The sequence below is a fragment of the Lycium ferocissimum genome, chromosome 7 (assembly GCF_029784015.1).
Source record: "Lycium ferocissimum isolate CSIRO_LF1 chromosome 7, AGI_CSIRO_Lferr_CH_V1, whole genome shotgun sequence".
Lineage (NCBI taxonomy): Eukaryota > Viridiplantae > Streptophyta > Magnoliopsida > Solanales > Solanaceae > Lycium > Lycium ferocissimum.
Window position 1 is genome coordinate 58,002,306 of NC_081348.1, and position 21,992 is coordinate 58,024,297.

The window sequence follows — 21,992 nt, forward strand, 5'->3', positions numbered from 1 at the left end:
TTTTATTTTGAGTGTAAAGCCAAAGAATATGTCATCCAAGAATGTGGTCCAGTGATCAATTCCCAACTCAGACAAAAGATTACGTGATTTCTTCCCATCTGTTTACCACAATTATCAACCAAAAAAAAAAAAAAAACAGCCAAAGAATATTATTTGTTTTTTTTTTTTTCATCTATCCATGCAACGACCACCCCACGACCCCCCGTCGCCCTCCCAAACCAAAAAATAAAATAAAATATCTTTATTGAAAAAAAGAAGAAGAAAGTGAACGACGCCGTTTGTAGCGTGCGGCTTAACACATAAGGCAGAAGCGGGTTACCCCAATAAATGAAGAACCCTACACTTCTCCCAAAAACCCCGTAGACCCATAAAGAGCACTTGAGACATATCGAGAGATCCATCGCAAATATGTATTACAGAGGGTAACTAACCTCCATCCTTTTCTTCTTTCTTTAATCCCTTACAAACTTACTTGTTTTCTTGTAATGTTCCTTTTTTGTTTGTTTGTTTGTTGGGGTCTCTATAATTTGCTTGCAATTTCTGTTATAGGTTGTATTTTATTTGTTTTCTCTTAGTGGGTTGAAAGTGTACGAACATTCAAGTAAATGAAGGGCAATCATGCTCAATTATTGTATTTCTGTGCACAGATGAGGCTTATTGAGATACCCACTTCCAAATTTGCTTGTTTTTTTGTGAATTTACGGTGACATAGTTGGCCAAAATTGAAATTGATGCTTACCCACCAAAAAAAAAAAAAAAAAAAAAAAAAGGAACTTCTTACTAATTTTCTAGTGTTTGGTAAATAAGCAAAACAAATGATTATCCCAAAAACATTTATATGTAATCTAGCAATTTGTGGGTGGGATGGGGTGGGAGTGGGGTTCGAGGATGGGGGTGGGATGGGGTGCGAGTGAGGTTCAAGGGTTGGGGGGGGAGGATGGGTTAGGAGTGGAGTTCGAGGGTGGGGGGTGGGTTGGGAGGAAACAATGAACTTGGAATGCCACCATAAATTGTTTTCCCTACTTTCATTAGGGAACTCATTTTCCTCATTTTGAAGGAACTTGTTTTCCTAGAAAAAACATTTTCCGAAACATTTTGACCAACCAAATATGGAAAAATTAGAAAACATTTCGTGGAAATGTTTTTCTCCCTACCAAACGCACCCATAATCTTGTAAATTTTGTTTGACTTGTTCTTTGGTCTATCTGCTCTGTTCATTAGTCTATCTTTTCTTCGTAAACTGGATAAGATAATGCATGTTTTCTTGATTGTGAGTTGGATACTGACAAAGAGGTTTGCTTTCATTTTGATAAAATGAAGAAACTACATTGACAGTGGAGATGCTCGTGAAATGGGCTTCAAAAGGCAACGCATAATGGATCAAGGTTCCTCATATTATGCAACTCCTCCAGGGTCAAGTTATCTGTACAATCCTCCTCCTCCTCCTCCTCCACCTGCCCCGGCATACTCTTACCATGGCCAGCCTCCACCGTTCCCTGTTGTTCGACTCCGTGGCCTCCCCTTTGATTGCTCAGAGACTGAGATTGCTGATTTCTTGCATGGTTTGGATGTAGTTGATGTGCTTTTGGTCCACAAAGGTGGCAGATTTACAGGGGAAGCATACTGTGTTTTAGGGTACCCTCTTCAAGTTGATTTTGCTCTTCAGAGAAACAGGCAGAATATCGGGAGAAGGTATGTTGAGGTTTTCAGAAGCAAGAAGGAGGAATACTATAAGGCTATAGCCAATGAAGTTTTTGATTCTCGTGGCGGTTCAGTCCCGAGGGGTAGATCTTTAGATGATAGCAAAGATTCAGCAGAACACACTGGTGTATTATGGCTGAGGGGATTGCCATTCTCAGCTAGCAAGGAAGATATTATGGATTTCTTTAAAGATTTTGAACTTGAGGAAAAATCAATCCATATAACAGCTACTTTTGAGGGTAGACCCACAGGGGAAGCATTTGTTGAATTTGCTAGTGCAGATGATTCAAGAGCTGCAATGGCCAAGGATAGGATGACAATAGGGAATCGCTACATAGAGCTTTTCCCTTCATCGCCTGAGGAGTTGGAAGAAGCAGTTTCTAGGGGCAGGTGAGTACTCAATTTTTCATTTTAGATCCGTATTTGATATGTTGTCTCGTCTCTGATCTCGGAATATCATGTCTATTACCTAATATTAGTGCTTTAGTAGTGAGATTCCTCTCCCTCGTTGGAAAAGTAGAGCAAGACTCATTGTTCTACCATGTGATATTGTGAATAGGCCAATTGTGTGGGGATCCAAACCTCCACATCGCTTTTGCTTTATTTCTCAATGTGCCAAGTAAAGTTTCTCTACCATGAGATGAAATGGTAATCACAATTTTACACGTGACGACAGGTGTTTCCTTAAACTTTGTTGAATGTCAAGAACGTTGTCAGTTGCATATTTCTTGAAATATTCATAGTAAAGTAAGCTAATAGGAAAACTTTATTGCACGTCATTGTCTGAATGAAAGTGAAAGTTAAATAAAAGACATCATTTTCCTTCAAATTTTCTGCATGCTTTGTTGGACCTGTTTTTAAGCAAAGTCGTCGTTGGCGGGAAATGGAACCGTCTTCTTCCAGAATTCTCTAACTTTCTAAAAAGCAGAAACAATTACGTGGAAGTTAACTGTTTGTATTTTCCTATTAAATGGTGCCAAATTCAATCTTTTTAGTTGTTCTATCTGGAACATTATTTTATAAAGGAATAATGGATTGAGAAATCCATGAGGATGCTGGAACAGTACATCTAGATCACTCCATGATTTTATATGACACACTTTCCTTTTTGCTTGAACCTCCCAAATGCTCATGGAACTAAGAAAATCTGAAAGATTTACTGGACTATTAACATATGAATAATTACTCCCAAGTAAAAAGGTTTAGTAAACATCCAGATTTAAGATTGCTACCTTTCTGTTAACCAACTTTTAGAAACTCTGTTCATTTTAACATTCTCATTTTATGCTTAATGCCATACTTCTGTATGAATGACTTGTTAGTTGTTTTGTGGAAGAACACAAGATTATAATGGTACATTAGGTATGCTCAATATATTTTTAGCTTATATGTTGAAATTCTTTCTTTACTTCGCACCATCATATAAGATGAACCAGGGGGAGTACAGATTGTGCTTTTAAACTTTGACTACCTTTGTCCTTTACTTGTCACTTCACCTGGTCAGTTGTACACTGTTCTACCATAAGGAAAGATATATACTCCACACAATGAGTGAATTGTCCAGTAGTTCTTTCTCATAATTACTAATTTCCTGGATGTTGACCTTTTACATTTCGTCTTTTTAGATAATCAAGTATCAGCTGGTACATGATTCAAAATAAGGTGGATAATGGGTCCGTCCTATTCCTCTCCACTTAAATACCTGTCTTGTCTGTTGCGTGTTCTAACTCGTGACATGCCTGGACTTACACATCACGCTCTGTGCTCTTATTCTAGATCAAAGCACCGGGGGCTACCTTTTACCACTTTCCTATTAGTGCAAGTCTCAGAAATTAAAAAAGAATGTTCCTGATAGTTAGAATGAGTATACTTTTTGTGTCTTGAAAGTTTGTTTCCTGATAGAGGACCAAGTAAATGAGGCACACAAGTGTAAGCTGTAAGCATAGGGTCAATGCTCAACAATAGACTAGTCAAGTAATTGATTGCAGTTACCAGCAGACCATATGTTGAGCTAAAACTTTTTGTATCTCTTTGTTGATTAATGTCTCATTGGACCTAATGTGGCATTTTTGGAGACTATATCAGTATATAGTAGTGAATTCATACCAATCTACAACTTTAGCATATTGCAAATGTAATAACTAATTTATGTTACCTTCTCAAAAAAAAAAAAAAAATGTAATAACTAATTTACACTTCTCATGTTCCAAAATTCTAATGTCGATCCAACTCATCAAAATTGAGATTCAAAGAACCTGTTGCTTTTCGTTTGGATCACTTTTTGCATCCTTATTTGGAAGACACTCTTGAAATGCACTAGTCCACTCATGAAGTGGTAACCCCTTGTTTCGCATGGCTTCATCACCTTATGCAATGAAAATGATAGCTTTTAATAACACTGTTCTCAAGGGAATAATTTTTTGTAGAATCATTCTAAGGACTCCAAAGCCAAGTGTGTAAAGCGTTATTTTTCTTGATAACTATAATGCACTATGAGTACTCTATAGCGGTGTTACTAGTATCAATCAATAAATTGAATGGCAAGCCCACTGGTCCTCTTCTACTATTTCTTCTTCTGTTGAGATGAGCAAAAGAATTAAGAGTCTCTTGATTTGGCAATGAAAGAGACCTTACTTCATAGGCCTGCTGTATTGAATGATATTTGAATTACCCGCAAGGGTGGCCGAGTTGGTTGAGCAGGTGATCTCACAAATGGGGGGTCTTAGGTTCGAAACCCCTGCATCCTCGAGCTCGTCACACAGGGCTTGCCTAGTGCGGTTTACTTCTGTGTGGTTTGCGGGCTATTACACTGGAGCGAGGTTTACCTTGTGCGCACCCGAAGAGTAGCAGTTGCTAGTTCCCTTGTCAACAAACAAAAAGTTGAATGATATTGAATTAACCTTTTCCCAGTTCACATGTTTTATTCACGAATAAAGACTTTTTTTTTTCAGTCTCAAAAAAAGACTAAGTGCAATGCAAGTTACATCAACTGAGGAACAAAATTTTGTCTATACTTCTCTGGCTACTTTTCTATGAAGAAATGGGTGTTTTGTTGTTGTTGATTTTCTGCTTTTTTTTGGGGAGAGGGGTTAAGCTGCTCCCCAAACCCCTTAGGTGCCATATGTGTGTTTCCCTCTTTTCCCCTGTTACTGACTCGAATGCCCAATCTTAGGGAAGCAATAGCAGAGTTCTCGCCACTACAACAACTCGCTCTTGTCAGCGATTTATTCAATCTTCAACAACTTAAATATCTAAAACTTGATTTCCTATTGGTAGTCCTGGTATTTCACTGCAACATTGCTTTGCTGTAGAGGATTCTGGTTGATGCACAAACCTTGTCAGTTCAAAGAATTGATTGCTGAGTGGTGAATGATCGAGCTAATTACTGATCCGAAATTCAACTTTCCTTCCATCAGCAACTTTGAAGCAAGTCTGTTTAAAATTAATGGGTCCGTCCTATCCTTCTCGACTTAAATACCTGTCTTTTGTCAGTTTAAAAATAAAATAAAATATCAGTTTCAAACAAATACCTGTCTTTGGTCTGTTTCGTGTTCGAACTCGTGACATGCCTGGACTTAAACATCACGCTCTGCACTCTTACTTCCAGATCAAACCCCTGGGGGCCTACCTTTTAAAGCTTTTCTATTAGGGCAAGTCTCAGAAATTGAAAAAGAATGTACCTCATAGTTAGAATGAGTGTATTTTTTGTGTCTGGGAAGTTTGTGTCCTGATAGAGGACCAAGTAAATGAGGTAAACAAGTTTAAGCATAGGGTCAATGGCATCCTCAACAATGGAATAGTCAAGTACTCCCTCCGTCCCAAAAAGATTGTCTTCCTTTTCTTTTTAGTCTGTCCCAAAAAGATTGGCACCTTTCTATATTTAGAAACAATTTAATTGGCACCTTTCTATATTTAGAAACAATTTAACTTTATGAGATGATTTACAGCCACACAAATCTAAGGCTTGTTTTGGACCACACATTTCAAAAGTCTTCCTTTATTTGTTAAACTCTGTGCCAAGTCAAACTAAGACAATCATTTTGGGACGGAGGGAGTAATTGATTGCAGTTACCAGCGGACCATATATTGAGCTAAAACTTTTTGTATCTCTTTGTTGATTAATGTCTCCTTGGACCTATTGTGACATTTTACGGAGACTATACCAATATATAGCAGTGAATTCATACAAATTTAGCATATTGCAAGTGTAATTACTAATTTAAACTTCTCATATTCCGAAATTCTAATATTAATTCAACTCCTCAAAATTGAGATTCAAAGAACCGGTTGCTTTTCGTTGGGATCACGTTTTGCATTGTTATTTGGAAGGCACACTCTTTGAAGTGCAAGATTCTCCACTCATGAAGTGGTAACCCCTTGTTTCGCATAGCTTCCTCGCTTCAAGCATGAAATGATAGCTTTAATAACACTGTTCTCAAGGGAATAGTTTTTTGTAGAATCATTCTGAGGACTCCAAAGCCAAGTGAATAAAGTTTTGTATTTCTTGATAAGTATAAGAATGCATTATGAGTACTCCATAACGGTGTTACTAGTATCAAGCAATAAATCAAATTGCAAGCGCACTAGTTCTCTTCTACTATTTCTTCCATCTGCTGGGATGAGTGAATGAAGTAAGAGCTTCTTGACATTAGCAGTGAAAGAGACCTTACTTCATAGGCCTGCTGTATTGAATGATATTGGCTTAACTTTTTAACGGTTCACATGTTTTATCCAAACGAAGGCCAAGGAAGTGCAATGCAAAGTACATCCTCCAAGGAGCTCAACAAAAAGAATACTCGTATCTATCTTTTCTTTTATAATCTCATACTTAAACCATAAATGCAGAATATTAAACAAGAGGATATATATATATATATATATATTTTTTTTTTTTTAATTTTTTTTTGAAACTGGTAATTGTGTATTCCTCAGCATGTCCGGAGAACTTTAAAAAGTGTTACAGCAGAAATATAAAGAAGGAAATAGAAATACTTACAGGGATTTTAATAAATCTATAAATTGATCTATATTTTCTAATCCTATATCTTTACACCAAAAGTAGAAACATACTATACAATTCCATTTAACTTTCTGAATGGAATTGGATCTATCTTCTAAACATCTCCATTCCTCTCCCTCCACACAAGAGGAATTTGTCTAGTCAGTGACTCAATGGCTGCTTGTCCTTTAAAGAATCTCCTATTTCTTTCCTTCCACAACGTCTAAGTATACACTTCAGGTTAGCTGCATAAAAAACAATTCGTTTCTTGTTGATGGAAATCATATCCCAAACAGGAGAAGCTCTACTGATTATGAATTGACTCATTTTACTCAACATAGGAACAAGATTTTGTATATTACTTCTCTGACTACTTTTCTATGAAGAAATAGGTTTTTTCGTTGTTTTTGTTGCTTTTTTTGGGCTGGGTGTTTAAAGAAGTGTACCCACTAGCTTGTTATTTGTTTCTAATTAATGTACTGTTTTCCCATCTAACCAAGTAATATTTTGGTTTTTTTTTTTTTTGAAACTGGTAACTATATCTATATTTCATCTGAGCAAAACAGTACATGGGTTGTACTGAAACCATATTTACATAAGAACTCCATTACTCTACTGTCCTGTTCCTATATTGAATCTAAAACATCAATGATGGAAACAGTCTCATTTGAGCTATGTTGCTCGGACTCGGGTGCGGGTGTCGGATACGGGTACGGATCTAGAGGTCGGATTCTTCACGATCTAAATTTTAAGATACGAGGGTACGGATCCTGGTGCGGATACGGGTGCGGGGATTCGGCAAAAAATAATTCAAAATCCTAAAAATAGAGTTATAAAACCTAAATTTTGAGATATTATGTGGAAAGCTTGAGGAGAAAATATTGATCAAGAGGAGAATCTCAGAAGGAGATAAAAGGAAAAGGAGTGACATAGAAATTTCTATATACAAGTTATTCCATTTTCTTCAATTTCACCATAGCCTTTTGTTTTGATTACAGAAATCATTGAATCTGTCCGGAATTTCTCCCTCGATTTTGGTCAAAGTATCCAAAACTGGTTGACCAGATCGGGTACGGATCCCACACCCACACCCACACCCACACCCATGTCGTGTCGACATGGGTGCGGCACCGAAAGTGAAGAGTCCGAGCAACATAGCATTTGAGTAAACCTGATTACACCAAAAGCATAAGATCAAAAGACAATTCAGCTTGATCTTTTGCATTCTATTCTCTACATTCTCAAAACATCTGGAATTCCTCTCCTTCCAAATAGTCCACCAAATACTTGCTGGGACAATTCTCCATCTACCTCTGTTCTTTGCCTGCAAACCTGCTTCCTCCCAACTCTGAAGTGCTTCTGTAATCTTTACAGGCATAGTCCATGAAATGCCTTTGAGATTTAAGAATAGTCTCCAAAGCCGTCCTGTAATCTTGCAGTGTAGAAATAAATGGTTAACTGTCTCTGCATCTTCACCACAAAAGAAACATCTGGAACATAAAGGCACCCCCTTCTCATCAGATTGTCTTGTGTCAATACTGCTTCCTTAGCCAGCAACCATACAAAACAAGCAACTTTGTGTGGGATTTTTGTTTTCCAGATTTGTTTCCAGGGCCAATTGTGTAGCTGTATATTGGACTGATTCATTCTTCTGTAGGTTAAACTCACCTTGAAAGATCCCCTGCTAAATTCAGCAACTCGTGGAATTTCCCAATCATTTAGTTGTCTTCTGAAAATAAACTCCATCCTTGAGGTGTCCAAAGTTCTGCTATAGTCCTCTGCTGATGTAGGACTAGATTATGAATGTCTGGAAAGAGTACTCTCATGTTGCCTGCTTCATGCCAATCATCTTTCCAGAGGTCCGTCTTTTCCCCATTGCACACTTTAATTTTAGTTTCAAGCTTGAATTCATTCCATAAAACTCTGATGGACCTCCACAAGCTTACACCATATGGTGTAGTAACAGTCTTTGTCATCCAATTGTTCTCCTTCTCATACTTAGCTCTGATGACATTTCCCCATAAAAGTTGATTTTCATTGTTGTTCTTCCATAACCATTTCATTCTAAGGGCCTTGCTATGTATCTCTAGGTTCTTGATTCCCGGTCCCCCATATCTCTTTCCAACTAACAGTGATTTCCATTTTACCAAGTGGTATCCTTTCCTTTCTTTATTCCCCTGCCATAGGAAATTCCTTCTGATACTATCCAGCCTCTTGATTATCCCTGCTGGAATTGGGAACAGAGACATCATGTATGTTGGAAGGGCATCAAGGACAGAGTTGATGAGAGTCAACCTACCCCCAAAAGACCTATGTTGCTCGGACTCTCCAAAAATGATGCCACCCCCGTGTCGGATCCTTCAAAAATGCACTACTTTTGGAGGATCCGACACGCACCCGTGTCCATTTTTGAAGAGTCCGAGTAACATAGCAAAAGACAAATATTGAGACTTCCACCTTGCCAGTTTCTTTTCACACTTCTCAATCACATTATTCCAAATTCCTGTGGATTTAGACTTGGCTCCCAAAGGCATTCCAAGATAGGTGGTTGGTAGATCACCAACTTCACCTCCTAGGATTGCATTTAACAGCTCCATGTTTGGTACTTCATTGATAGGATACAAGAAACTTTTCCTCCAATTGATGTGGAGGCTAGATAAACCTTCCAAAAGAACCAGAATGACCCTCAAAATTTTGAGGTCTTCTTCTTCTGCATCACAGAATATAAGGGTATCATCTGCATATTGGAGATGAGTTATCTCCAAGCTTTCCCTACCTGCTCTAGAAACATCAAAACCTCTTATCCAGCCATTAACATTTGCTGTTTTAACCATCTTGTTGAGACCCTCTTAGGCTCTTACCTCTGGCTGATGCCAAAGAGGAAGATACCTCATTGCCATATGGTTTATCCCTCCATCTTTCATAAAGAAATTGCTCTTTATTTGCCATATGTTTCCCCAGTTAGACGGAAAGGGAAAGCAAACCGAAAATATTGTGAGAACTCATCTTGATAGTTAATTTGGGTATTTGCACATTTACATCATGTTAGTTGTTTGAGGCGAGTCTCTCAAGTTTGGTTAAATATTAGGGTTTGGTTCTTAAATTTCCCTAGTAACTAATGTGATGAAGCGGGTCGAAATGGAGCAGAGTGGATATAGAGTATTCGTGTTACCGATTTCAACTAGTTTAGGATTGAGCATTATTGTCTTAGTTGTTGGTAACAGTGCCTCCGCCCAAATCTTTCGCAAGGGCCAATAGTGGCTATCCCCCACTTGCCATCTTGGTCACTCGAAGTCCTAATGGCTGGAGTTAGAAGGGTCCTTTCCACTAGGTTCTCTCTCTCTTCTCTTGGTGCCATTTTGTTATTTATTTTTATTTTTAACTATCTTTGGGTGGACAAGAGAGATTTACAAAGCTATGTGATGAACTCTTTTAGTTTATGTTTCGGATAGGGGTTATCATCAAGCCTTCCCTCTCTGTATTTACAGTTAGCGCATGATTTATGCAATCCCCAACTTGTTTGGGACTGAGGTGTAGTTGTTTGTATGCTTTATGCAGACAATTTCTGAAGCTATTTTTTAGTTTCAATGATCATATTCCAGTAGTGATAAACCATCTTGTTCATGGTCAAAACTTATGGTATGTATGTACAATTCCACTGAAATAGTTGATAATTTTGTTGAAACCCTTGTAAAAAGAGGATTAACCATGGTAATTTCGTTGTTTATCATGGGTGTAAACATGTACATGTCTTCTATGATCTTCGTAGCTGTTTGCTTTCCTTGACGAAAGCACATCTTGCCATGGAACTCCTTATGGAGAGAACCCCAGAAGTGAATATCATGCCAAAGAGGAAGATACCTCTTAGGCTCTTACCTCTGGTTGATGCGGATATGGGTTTCTGTAAACTTGGTAGACTGTAGCAACTAGCCATCACCTATTGAGCTCTTTTGGTTGTATAATCTTCCTAGTTGTGAATATATCTCTTAACCTGCTGCATTGCAACAGTGAGGACATGTCTATTTGCTATGTGTCCTACGACTTTGGAGGTCACTTTTCTAGAGAAACTAGGCAATGGAAATTGTGTATGTATGAACTTAGAAAATTTAGTAGCATCTATCTGCGTTTTTACTGGCTTCAAGAAATTGCTAACAACTTTGAAGGTAAGGCCCCCTTGACCAAATCTATCTGTACCACAATAGTGAGGAAGGAAAAGGAAATGGATTTACTGAGAGCGGTTGATGGATGATGCCCACATTCCCCCCAAACCCCCTTTTGTACGATGTGGTGGTTTTGCACGTGGAAGCAAAGCAGACTAATTTCCTCTTTGGAGCTCATTAATGAGGATTGAGGAGAATACAGTCAACATGCTTGAACCTCCTCCTTTTGGTTTGATCTTGTCTTGCATTTTGCTGTTCTCTACTCTTAGAATTCCTGGAAGTGAATCAGTTTATTGAGGAAAAAACAGTCAACATGCTTGAACCTCCTCTTTTTGGTTTGATTTTGTCTTGCATTTTGCTGTTCTCTACTATTAGAATTCCTGGAAGTGAATAAGTTTACTTTTATCCGATTGTCATTTCTGGGTTAGACCCCTTCAATGCACATTGATTTTGAAAATTGGTCTTGGGTTCTATTAAATTATTTATTCAATTTTGATCATATTTTGGGTCTCTCCTGCTTATTTGTTCCCTAAGTGATACACTTGCTTGCTCTGAACTTCCAAACATGTAGTATGTGATTTCCAGAGTATGCCCATATAATCTCTACAAACATCTTAAGGCATTATCTGTTTGCACACTATCAGAATCGATACCAATAGATTTAAATGAAAAAAAATCAGGAATGCTAATTGACTCTAAGAGGCAGAAGCTCACAAGTTTTGAGATATAGGGATCAGAGATGACTCAGCCAGCCTGTCAACTTTCCTAGTCCTTGCCTTTATTGTACCTATCCTTCCCCATGCATTCACCATTATGTTCAAGCATACTTCTTGGTGGTTTTACTGATGTTGTGCCTCTTGTAACATGAAAATGTATTGATATGGCCTATGTGTTTATCAGAGTACTGGATAAACCAGTGGACGGGAGAGACCCAAATGAAGTCACGTCTATTTTGCGGATGAGGGGTTTGCCATTTTCTGCTGGCAAGGATGATATCATGGATTTCTTCAAAGAATTTGTGCTGTCAGAGGATGCAATTCATGTCACTTTTCTTTCTGATGGAAGGCCAACTGGAGAAGCTTTCGTAGAGTTTGCAAGCACCGACGATGCCAAAGCAGCACTGGCGAAGGACAGGATGACACTTGGAAGCCGTTACGTTGAGCTTTTCCCATCATCAATCGAGGATATGAATTACGCCACATCAAGGGGGCGGTGATAAGTTTTGTTTTTCCTTGGTTAAATAATCTTAATGTTGTAACTTGGGAATTTGGTGGTAGTTTCCTGCGAGATTTGATTATTATTATTTTTCGCTGCATGAGATAGAAAGGACTTTAGCAACTGCTGCAGTTATATGTTTGCTTTTAGTTTCATGAGTTCATGGTGTCACTATTTCTGTGAAAAGTACTGCATTTTGTCATTTAACCTTTAACAAGACTATGTTGCTTGATACTCCTGATTTCTGTTCATCCACATATACTCATGTACTATTCTTCCTGAAATACTGTGATTAGTCATTACCTATGTTGTTCGGACTCTTAAAAAATGTAGCTGGGTACGTGTCGGATCTTCTAAATATAGTGAATATTTTGAAGAGTGCCAGCAACATTGGTCATTACACCTTTAACAAGAATATGTTGCTGGAAAAATCAAATTGTTAGTTGTTATTTTGCAGATGCTGTTGGAAAGTGTGAAATTCAAAACATGCTAAAATCCTGGACCTAGTTTTGAACTTTTCAAGTGCCTATTGTGCAACTTTAGGAAGCGTTCGGGATTGTTATTGAATGCTGCAAACCTTTAAACAATCATTCTCTGAAAATGCTTCTAGAAAATCAGTAGCAGCATACTAAGACTACTAACATGTTGCCTAAGTTTACAATAATGTCAGTTTATACCTTTTTAGAATATTAGTAGTCTCTGTATGCTAGTACTAACATTTTGCCTAAAAGGAGGATACCACTTTAGGCATATTGACCCGGATGTAGCTCGCCATTTTATTTTGTTTGGCTCTTTTCTTTTTCTTTTTCCTCGCTGTTTCTTTGATTCATTTTTTTTTTTTTTGACCAACGTCTATGAAGACGGAAACAAGAAATTAGAGCATCTCGTAATTATACTTGAGACAAACTATCAGAACTCTTTCCCGTACACAGATGGTACTTTGTCAAGTTCTGATGCGTCAACAGGAATCGCACAAGAGGAATCGCACAAGGGTAGATTAGAAATCTCTGGTAAATGCCGGCCCGTAACCCAGCAGATAAAGTGCATTACGTTGTCCGGGGATTAGCGATTTACTCATTTAGTGACTGGCAATGGACGTTCCCAAAATGGGAACTATCGAGTAAATTCAATCTAATAGACGCTTGTTGGCATTCCATTCTTTCTTCTGCTTTCAGGGCTTGTCAAGTATAGACATTTGCCCACTATCAAGTTTGGAGGTAGTAAAAGGCCTATTATCAAGTTTGAAGATAGTAGGTACTTCGTGAAGTTAATTTGAAGTGTCCATAATATGAGTCGAATATCGTGATTATATAAAAAAAATTAATTTATACTTCAAACTTGATAGTGTTGAAGAAAAACATTGGTAAGTTATCATTGTAGTCTACAGTGGGGATCGTCACTAAACTATTGTGCAAAAATTTTAGGCAAACTTACAGATATAACTACCTTATATGAGGCTCTTACTATACGTAGCTACCATTTGCCAAATTACAATTCATAGCTAATGTATTTTACTTGGCCAAATACACTCATCTCATATGTATTTGGCTCATCTATATCTATATATTATTAAAAACAGGATAGTATTAGAACAAAATGTGGTTAGATGAGTTATTAATTAGTTAATTTAGTTACTGCTTTTGAAGTTAATTATATATACATCTATATATTTTATTTTAAATAGGGAAGTTGACATTTTAATAAATAGAAAATCTATATCTATATCTATATCTATATATTATTATATCTATATATTATTAAAAACAGGATAGTATTAGAACAAAATGTGGTTAGATGAGTTATTAATTAGTTACTGCTTTTGAAGTTAATTATATATACATCTATATATTTTATTTTAAATAGGGAAGTTGACATTTTAATAAATAGAAAATCTATATCTATGTCTATATCTATATCTATATATTATTAAAAAGAGGATAGTTTGCAATAGAATTAGGACAAGTGGCAATGCAAGAGAATGCCATGTGTTAGTTTAAGGATAAAAAATAGTTAATTAGTTAATATTAGTTAATAATTAGTTAATTTTTGAATTTGAACATGAATGTACTGATTTATAATTAAGAAATACAAAATTAGATTAAAAATGACGTGCTCCAAAATATTAGTGCCAAGCAAACCTACAATCATTCTATAATGGGGGTGAGCACGTTCTATGTCTCTACTGTTCTCTTCTTTCTTTTTTCTATTTTTTTTTTCCAAATACATGTTGCTTACCGTGTATTTACTTTATTATTTGTTCACTTGAAAAAAAAAATTATAGCATGTTTTTTCTAATCTTTTCAAGTTACGTTAGATATTATCCACAACTTTGTATAATTTGAATGTAAATGTTTTTTTTTTTTAAAAATAATTATTAACTAAACTCTCCACCGTGTCCTAAATTTAAGCTTATGTTACTTTATATATATATAAGCGAGTCATGTTTTTCTCTGTAATTTTTTTACTATGTTTCCTTCAAAATTTTAAAATAGGAATTTTATATATTATATTTTCAATTCTGTAATTTTTCTTACTATGTTTCATTCAAGCCTATATTTAAAGTAGGAATTTTATAAATTAGATTTCCAATTTCTACATGTATAGATTATCTACACGTACTAATTAGAATGACTACATTTTGTAGGAGAAACTACACTGAGCAGTTGTAAGGACCGATTTGTATGAATGATTTGTCAACAGAGCATTTTTAGTATATCATAATTATAGTATTTTTCAATTCAAATATATCATTTTTACAAGAGTTATTATTTTAATCAAATTCCAAGATAACTAAAAATTAATAGAAAGATAAAGGTTTAAAATTTGAATTTAAACTGACAGTTTTGGAGATTACAACTCCTCCACTTTGTCCAAGTAATCTTATCTAATTAATAGATAAAATAAGGGAAATACCAAAACCAAAAAAGCAACTAACCTAAATAACCCCAAAGCCTCACCCACGTCTGCTTAACTTCCCCATTTCCCACATGCCTTATCACATAATCTCTCCCATAACCCAACACACGGTTACATGCGACACATATATATTACACACCACGAGAGCATAACATATACTCCGCTTTTCAAAGAAAAGTGGAAAATATTTGGGTGGCCGCAAAAATTCATAACCCCTTCTTTTTTCTCTTAATCATCTTTTACCGAGAATTTGCATAAAATTTATTTAGTTATAGAAATGTCATTGTGTGACAATATAGAGGTCTTCGACTTTAGTTCTTTTGAGGAGTCGAATAATGTTGGAGAAGATTATATTTATTGTTCTTTTTGGGTTGCTTCTCTCTCTGTCATATTTTTTCACCACCAATTTGTTTGATTTGTTGCACCTTTCATCTTTAGAGGGTTTTCGGATAGATGCTTATCCATATCAAATGTTTACAAACAGTACTAAAAACTTACTAAGTATAATTCAAACGGTGATATCATTTTTTGTTCACATCTTTGTTCTTATTTTCGTTTCTTATTGCATGCTTTGAAAGAGGAACAACAATTTGTTCAATATGCAGGGCAATCATTTATCATCCCCACAACAAAGAATACTGTCAGGTAAAAAAATTATTTGCTCAAAACAATTTTCTACGCATTGGATTTGCTTATGGCTACTATATACATATAGTAGCTGATATATTTCTCATCTCTGTTTTTCTTCTAAACTAATTAGGAAATAGTAGTGATCTTACAACAAAGATGAAACAACAGGTTTTTAGCCTTCAATTCCCCCAAAGCAAACACCATTTTTAATTATTTTTTGTGTGTATTTGTTTGTGTTGCATGTATCATGAAATCAACTACATTAGAACCAAAACAAAAAAGGACACCATAAGCAAGGGAAAATACAGGAGGTATCTATATCACAATAATTTATCTTAATTCATTGTTGTTGTTTTTGCTGGTGCATTTCAACTTCTTTTGATATCATTACCATATTGCTCTTTCCGTTCGACTTATATGTACGAGGTCCAGAAATTTTAAACTACCACTTGCCTTCTTCTTTGTATCATTGAAAATTTAATCTAAATCAAAGTTATGAACATTACGTGTTGATCTCTTAAAGTCCTGTGTCTATGTACAATCAATAGGTACGTCATGCTAGAAGTTTCAACATTTTTATAGAACAAAATACATGTTTACATCGTTAACTTTTTTAAAAAATTCAATTCAATATTGTTGATGTAGATTATTATACAATTTATTAGTGCAAGGCGATTCAATATCAGATTGCTTACTTTAAGGCGGAGGATGTTGGCGAAAAACTTGAAGTTGGATCAGTACTTGGGCCTGAGCAAATGATCTATTTATTTTTCAAACAAAACAAAAGAGTCGGTGTGATCAGGCTATGCTGTGAAAAGTTGTTGACATCATCGATTTTATATAGAGAGAAGTGAGAGAGATGAAGTTCAAATTAAAAGAAGGGATAGATTTAGTTTGTGTAATGTTTAAGTACGAACTATTGTAGTCTCTAGATCACTTTGATTTGAACGGAACCAATTTCCAATAAGATGTGAATTCCATGAAGGATAGAGTGGTATATGAATGATATAACAATTTTGTTATCTATATTTCATTCCTTTTGTTAGTTATTGAATGCAGATGTGAAGAATACCAATATGATAGAATTAGTAAGGTTAATAATAATTAGTTGTTGTTTTGAATTTAAATTTAAATTCAATTAACCGTTTATATTTTTTAAAGGAAACATATATACATCTATTTTAAATTGGGGAGTTGGCCACATAATATAACTCCATTCCTGCGCGTGTTTGCAAAAAAATATCAAACCTGAGTCACATGATAATTTTTGACAAAATTAATAAGCAATATAATAAAATTGCATGTGCTTAGTTTTTTAATTGACTGTGGTTAATTTAAAATTTGGAAAACGAACTTTTGGAATTGACACAATTTTAGTGTTCGAATTGGAATTGGAAGATAAGTTTTTTTTTTGAATTGAGTGTAATTATTTGTTAAGATTGAATTGATATACAAACAAGATGAAACTTGAAATGAAAGATAGGAAGTATAATCGCATGTTTTAATTGATTAAAAATAAAAAGTTAAAAGTCCAACTACAGTACAATTATTTCATCTCATATTTGATTATTTTTTAAAATCAGTCAATGGAATATGATAAAAATAATATTATCTTTTCATATCAAAACATCTAAAATAATTGCGACCGTGACAAGATATTGTGTACTAATTGTAATTTCACTACTAAAAAGTTATTTATTAACAATTATTTAAATATTTCATAGTCAATTTAAATATGTTAATGTGACACAATAAAAATTGATCAATTTTGTTATTTCAAATGAATAAGTTAGCATTTTTTATGATTATTTTTCTTTAAATTACCGCGCATCGCGCGGATTTGTATACTAGTATTATTAAAAAGAGGATAGTTTGCCATAGGATTGTGACAAGTGTCAGCGTAGGATAATGCCACGTGATAGTTTTAGGACAAAAAATAGTTAATTAGTTAATAATTAGTTATTAGTTATTGCCTTTAATTTTAAACTAATTAAATATCAATATTTTCTAGGAAACATATACATCTATATATTGGATTTAATTTAAATTAGCAAATAAAGAATTTAGATTAGAACATAAATTATTTGAATTTGATATGAAAATTAAACATATTTTTTATGAAGGAAACATATACATCTATATATTGGATTTAATTTAAATTAACAATAAAGAATTTTGATTAGAACATAAATTATTTGAATTTAACTTGAAAAATAAACACAATTTTTTTTTTATGAACAAGAATCAGGAAATCAAATTTTATCTTTACATTTATTTTTATTTTTATATATAAAAAAAGAAAAACAAAAACACAAAAATAAGAAGACAAAATGATAAGAAGAATAAACTAAGTAAAACTAACTTCAGGTGCACGTCACTTACCCATTTCCCCCACTAACTCACAAAGACACACATGCACAGTTAAAACTTTTAAAACTTTTTAAAAAATTAAAAAATGTTTTTTGGATATTCTTTTTATAGAAAATTTTATGTTCAGAAAAATTTAAGAATACTAAACCGTATTCTTAAACGTTTAGGACTCTTTTTTTTTTTTTTTAATAGTTGAAAGTTAACAGATTTTTTGTATTAACTATTTAAGTTAAGAATAAATTTTATTTAAACTATGTATTTGAAAAGTTAACAGATTTTTTGTATTAACTATTTAAGTTAAAAATAAATTTTATTTAAACTATGTATTTGAACTTAAGTTAAAAAATAAATATTGAGTCCTACAACCGTGCAGCCATAATACAAGGCACGTTATTAGGACTCATTTTTCTTTTCTTTTTTTAAATTATTTGAGTTTTTATATTAACTATGTAAATTAAAAAATAATTTAAATTAAACTAACGTATTTGAGTCCTAATAAATTCTAAATTTGATTTGACAAAATGCAGAATTTGAATTTAAGTTAAAAGATAAACTTTGAACCTAATAAAAAGTTCTAAATTTGCTCCAAAATCAGCAATTTCGAATTTTTAACTCATACTTGAATTTTAAACAGAATCAGCTCAAAGCTATAATTTTAGAATATATTATAGGATAGAGGTTAAAACTACAATTTTAAATCAATACATCTCTTATCAGAATTTCAACTTGTGTTGAATTTATTTATTTTTACTGAAATTATATAATTAATTAAAAGATAAAGTTTAAAATTTGAATTTAGTACTTATGGAGATGGTTACAACTTCTCCACTGTTTAATTAAAGAGGAAAATTAAGAAACATACCACGTCTGCCTATTTCCCCATTTTCCTTTCCCCACTTCTCTCGTGCATTATCACATACAATCACTCCCACAACTCAACACATGGTTTCAAGTGCTACTTTAGTCCAAAAACTGATTTTTTACAACAATCAGATGTCTTCTCTCTAGGTTACTTAGTATGGCTATTACCTCGCATTTATGTCTTATCCTTTGTTGCTCTTATTTTGTAGAATATTTTTTTAAAAATCGATAACATTTTAACTTTGATAAGATGTGGACTGATACTAAATAAGGTGCAATAACGTGAAACAAATGATGAGGCTTTTTAACTTTGATAAGATGTGGACTGATACTAAGGCCCCGTTTGTCCATATATACAAAAAAAAAAAACCACTTTTTTTTGGAATTTTGGAGTTGGAGTTGGAGTTGGAGTTGTGTTTGGCCATAGTTTTTGAAATTGTAGTTTTTGGTGAAATGTAGTTGTAAAAAAGTGAAAAAAATTTGAAAAACAAGTTTTTTGAGTTTTTGGTATTCCGAAATACAACTTCAAGTTGTATTCGGAATTTTCATGGCCTAAACGCTGATTCCGGAAAAAAGTGAAAAAAAATTCCGGAATAAAGTGAATAATTTTTATGGCCAAAGGGGGGCTAAATAAGGTGCAATAACGTGAAACAAATGATGAGGCTTCGTATTGCTCATAAGAGGAACGATGATGAAGATGCAAAGGAGGAGCTTTACTCTTTGGTTGCAGTTGTTGATATTCACTGAGGTATGAAGCTATTAGTAGTGGAGAATGATAAATGCTTTTGTAATTGTTTGACACTGATCATTTTGTTAGGAAACAATTTAATAGGAAACAATTTAATTTTTTGGACCATCCAAGTTGCCACCAATTTAATCAAGGCATATTTTTTGTTCTTCTGTAATTACTTTTTTCGAAACGTTTTCATGAGACAGTTTCTGCAAAATGATGAATATGAATTGAAGTTGCGGATGGTTATGGACATGCTTTAGTATTTTATGATAAGTGGACGAAGATCTACAAAAGTTTCAGCCAAACCTTGAAGAATTCAGAGGATCTGTATTTTTTACGACATTACAAAGGTTATACTCTGTTCTGTGTTCATTTCTTCTTTTGCCTCATTTAAAATGGGTTTATTCTAAAATTATGTTGAATTTTCTTAAACGCAGAGTGATGAATGCTCAAAATAATTGGTAATCAGAAGAATTGGAGTTTTGGATATTTCAAATTTGGACAAAGTGCAGTGCAGGAATTTGTGCAACAAACAGTACAAATGGAGAATTATCAAAATATTAATAAGGTACAACAATCGCATGTTCTCTATTCATAGTTCACTGTATAAATAATATTAGCAAATCATTAGTCCATGGTTATGTATTGCTTCAAACTCCAGCTTTTTAAAGGATTTTTTTTTTTTTTAAAAAAACAACAATACTATCATTTTCAAATACATACTATACCTTATATATATATATATATATATATATATATATTAGTGGATATTAAGTGTTAATTTAATTTTTCTGCATACAAAAATAAAAGTCTTGTGGCCGCTTATTTCAAGCTTGCTTCTCTAAATTTCATTTTTCATAAGCTTCGTATGTTCTGATGCAAAAACTTTAATGTATATAGTTTTTTTTTGTTATCATTTTGATAGCTCTTTTAGTTGTGTAATTTTATATATATATATATATATATATATATATATATATATATATATATATATATATATATATATATATATATATATATAATTGTATGCAGATCGAGGTTCATATTTATTTTGCAACGACAATAAATGAAGAAATATCAAAATATTAATAAGGTACAACATTCTAGAACGGCATTCGTTTGTTCACTATTTAGACTTTATTGTATAGTGTATTAGTTTATTTTTAGCAACCTATATATTTACGTATATTTGATATTGTAATCTTTTATATGTTGGTCTATTGGAGGAATTGGTTCCTCTATGTAATAGCACCCGATACCAAAATTGGATAATTACTAATTACTAAAAGGTAAAAGAGGACAGGTTTGATATCTATATTTTTCTTTTGTTTTTGCACTTTTAACTTTTCATTTTAAGTATCTTCATATTATAAGATATATACCCACTAAAGTTTTCACTTGAGAATCAATAGATCAGCCGATCCGTATGAGTATTTTATTTTCAAAAGAGAAGTCATTTAAAGATAATTTATTTTTCTATTATGAAAGTTATATAATCCCACAAAATTTCTTGAACATAATTTTATTTATATTTATATTTTATTATTCTGGTAATTCATATGAAAAAATAGTGTAATTATTGAATGATTCCAATGAGTATTACTATCAATTATCCATTATTTTATTTTTATGAGGTTTTTTGTTCTTTAAATTTTTGCCTTCAAATTTGATCATGTTACGGCAATATCACTTGATTCTTTATCTTGAAATCACCAATTAATTGCCTAAGTGGAAAATTTTGGTCACAAGAGTTCCAAAAGAAGGTTAGGAAGAGGAGTCCCATCAGAGAAAGTGCAAAATTAAAGTTTCCTGAAGAAATAACTTTTTCCTTAAATGTTTATTATTCATATGGGAGAGGAAAGAGAAAATGAGGAGGGAATTGATCCAAACCACATTCTCACATAACAACTATATAGTTGAAAGAGGACGCATAAACAAACAATACTCCTTTAAATTTTGATAAAACAAAAGTGATAATGCATCTGTAGATTTTTCATGCCTGATTACTTTTGTCAAGTTTATCTTTATTTACTGTCTGTATTTAAGCGGTACGTATACTAGTATGTATTTAAGCAAGCCAAATACACTCATCTCATATGTATTTAGCTCATATACATTCAGATACAAGACACTCAGAAGCTAGGAAAAATATGTAAGAAAAATAATGTTGTTAACTGGGTTCAAACCTGGGTGGAAAGGAGCAGAGCCACGTCCAATAACCACTTCATCCACTCCAACTTGTTGATACATATGACGAAATACACTTAAATACACTCAAAATATAAGGAGAAGAAGCTAGGAAAAATATACAAGAAAAATAATGTTGATTGTTGATGGTTGGGTTCGAACTTGGGTTAAACCACTTCAACTTGATGTATTTTAATGTAGCTACGAATAGTAATTTATA

At 33.7% G+C, this 21,992-nt stretch overlaps 1 protein-coding gene and 1 long non-coding RNA gene across 2 annotated transcripts; both read left to right on the plus strand.

The window, feature by feature from the left end:
* The first annotated feature begins 252 nt into the window (after positions 1-252).
* LOC132065760 (uncharacterized) lies at positions 253-12,313 on the plus strand. The gene is made up of 3 exons (XM_059459287.1): positions 253-422; positions 1,321-2,091; positions 11,761-12,313. The coding sequence occupies exons 1-3, from the start codon at positions 409-411 to the stop codon at positions 12,074-12,076; spliced, it is 1,101 nt and encodes a 366-aa protein (XP_059315270.1). The 5' UTR covers positions 253-408; the 3' UTR covers positions 12,077-12,313.
* Positions 12,314-19,480: 7,167 nt separating this feature from the next.
* On the plus strand, positions 19,481-20,323 carry LOC132063015 (uncharacterized). The gene is made up of 3 exons (XR_009416300.1): positions 19,481-19,600; positions 19,685-19,935; positions 20,023-20,323. It is a non-coding gene; the product is annotated as an uncharacterized LOC132063015 (long non-coding RNA).
* The last annotated feature ends 1,669 nt before the right edge of the window (positions 20,324-21,992 follow it).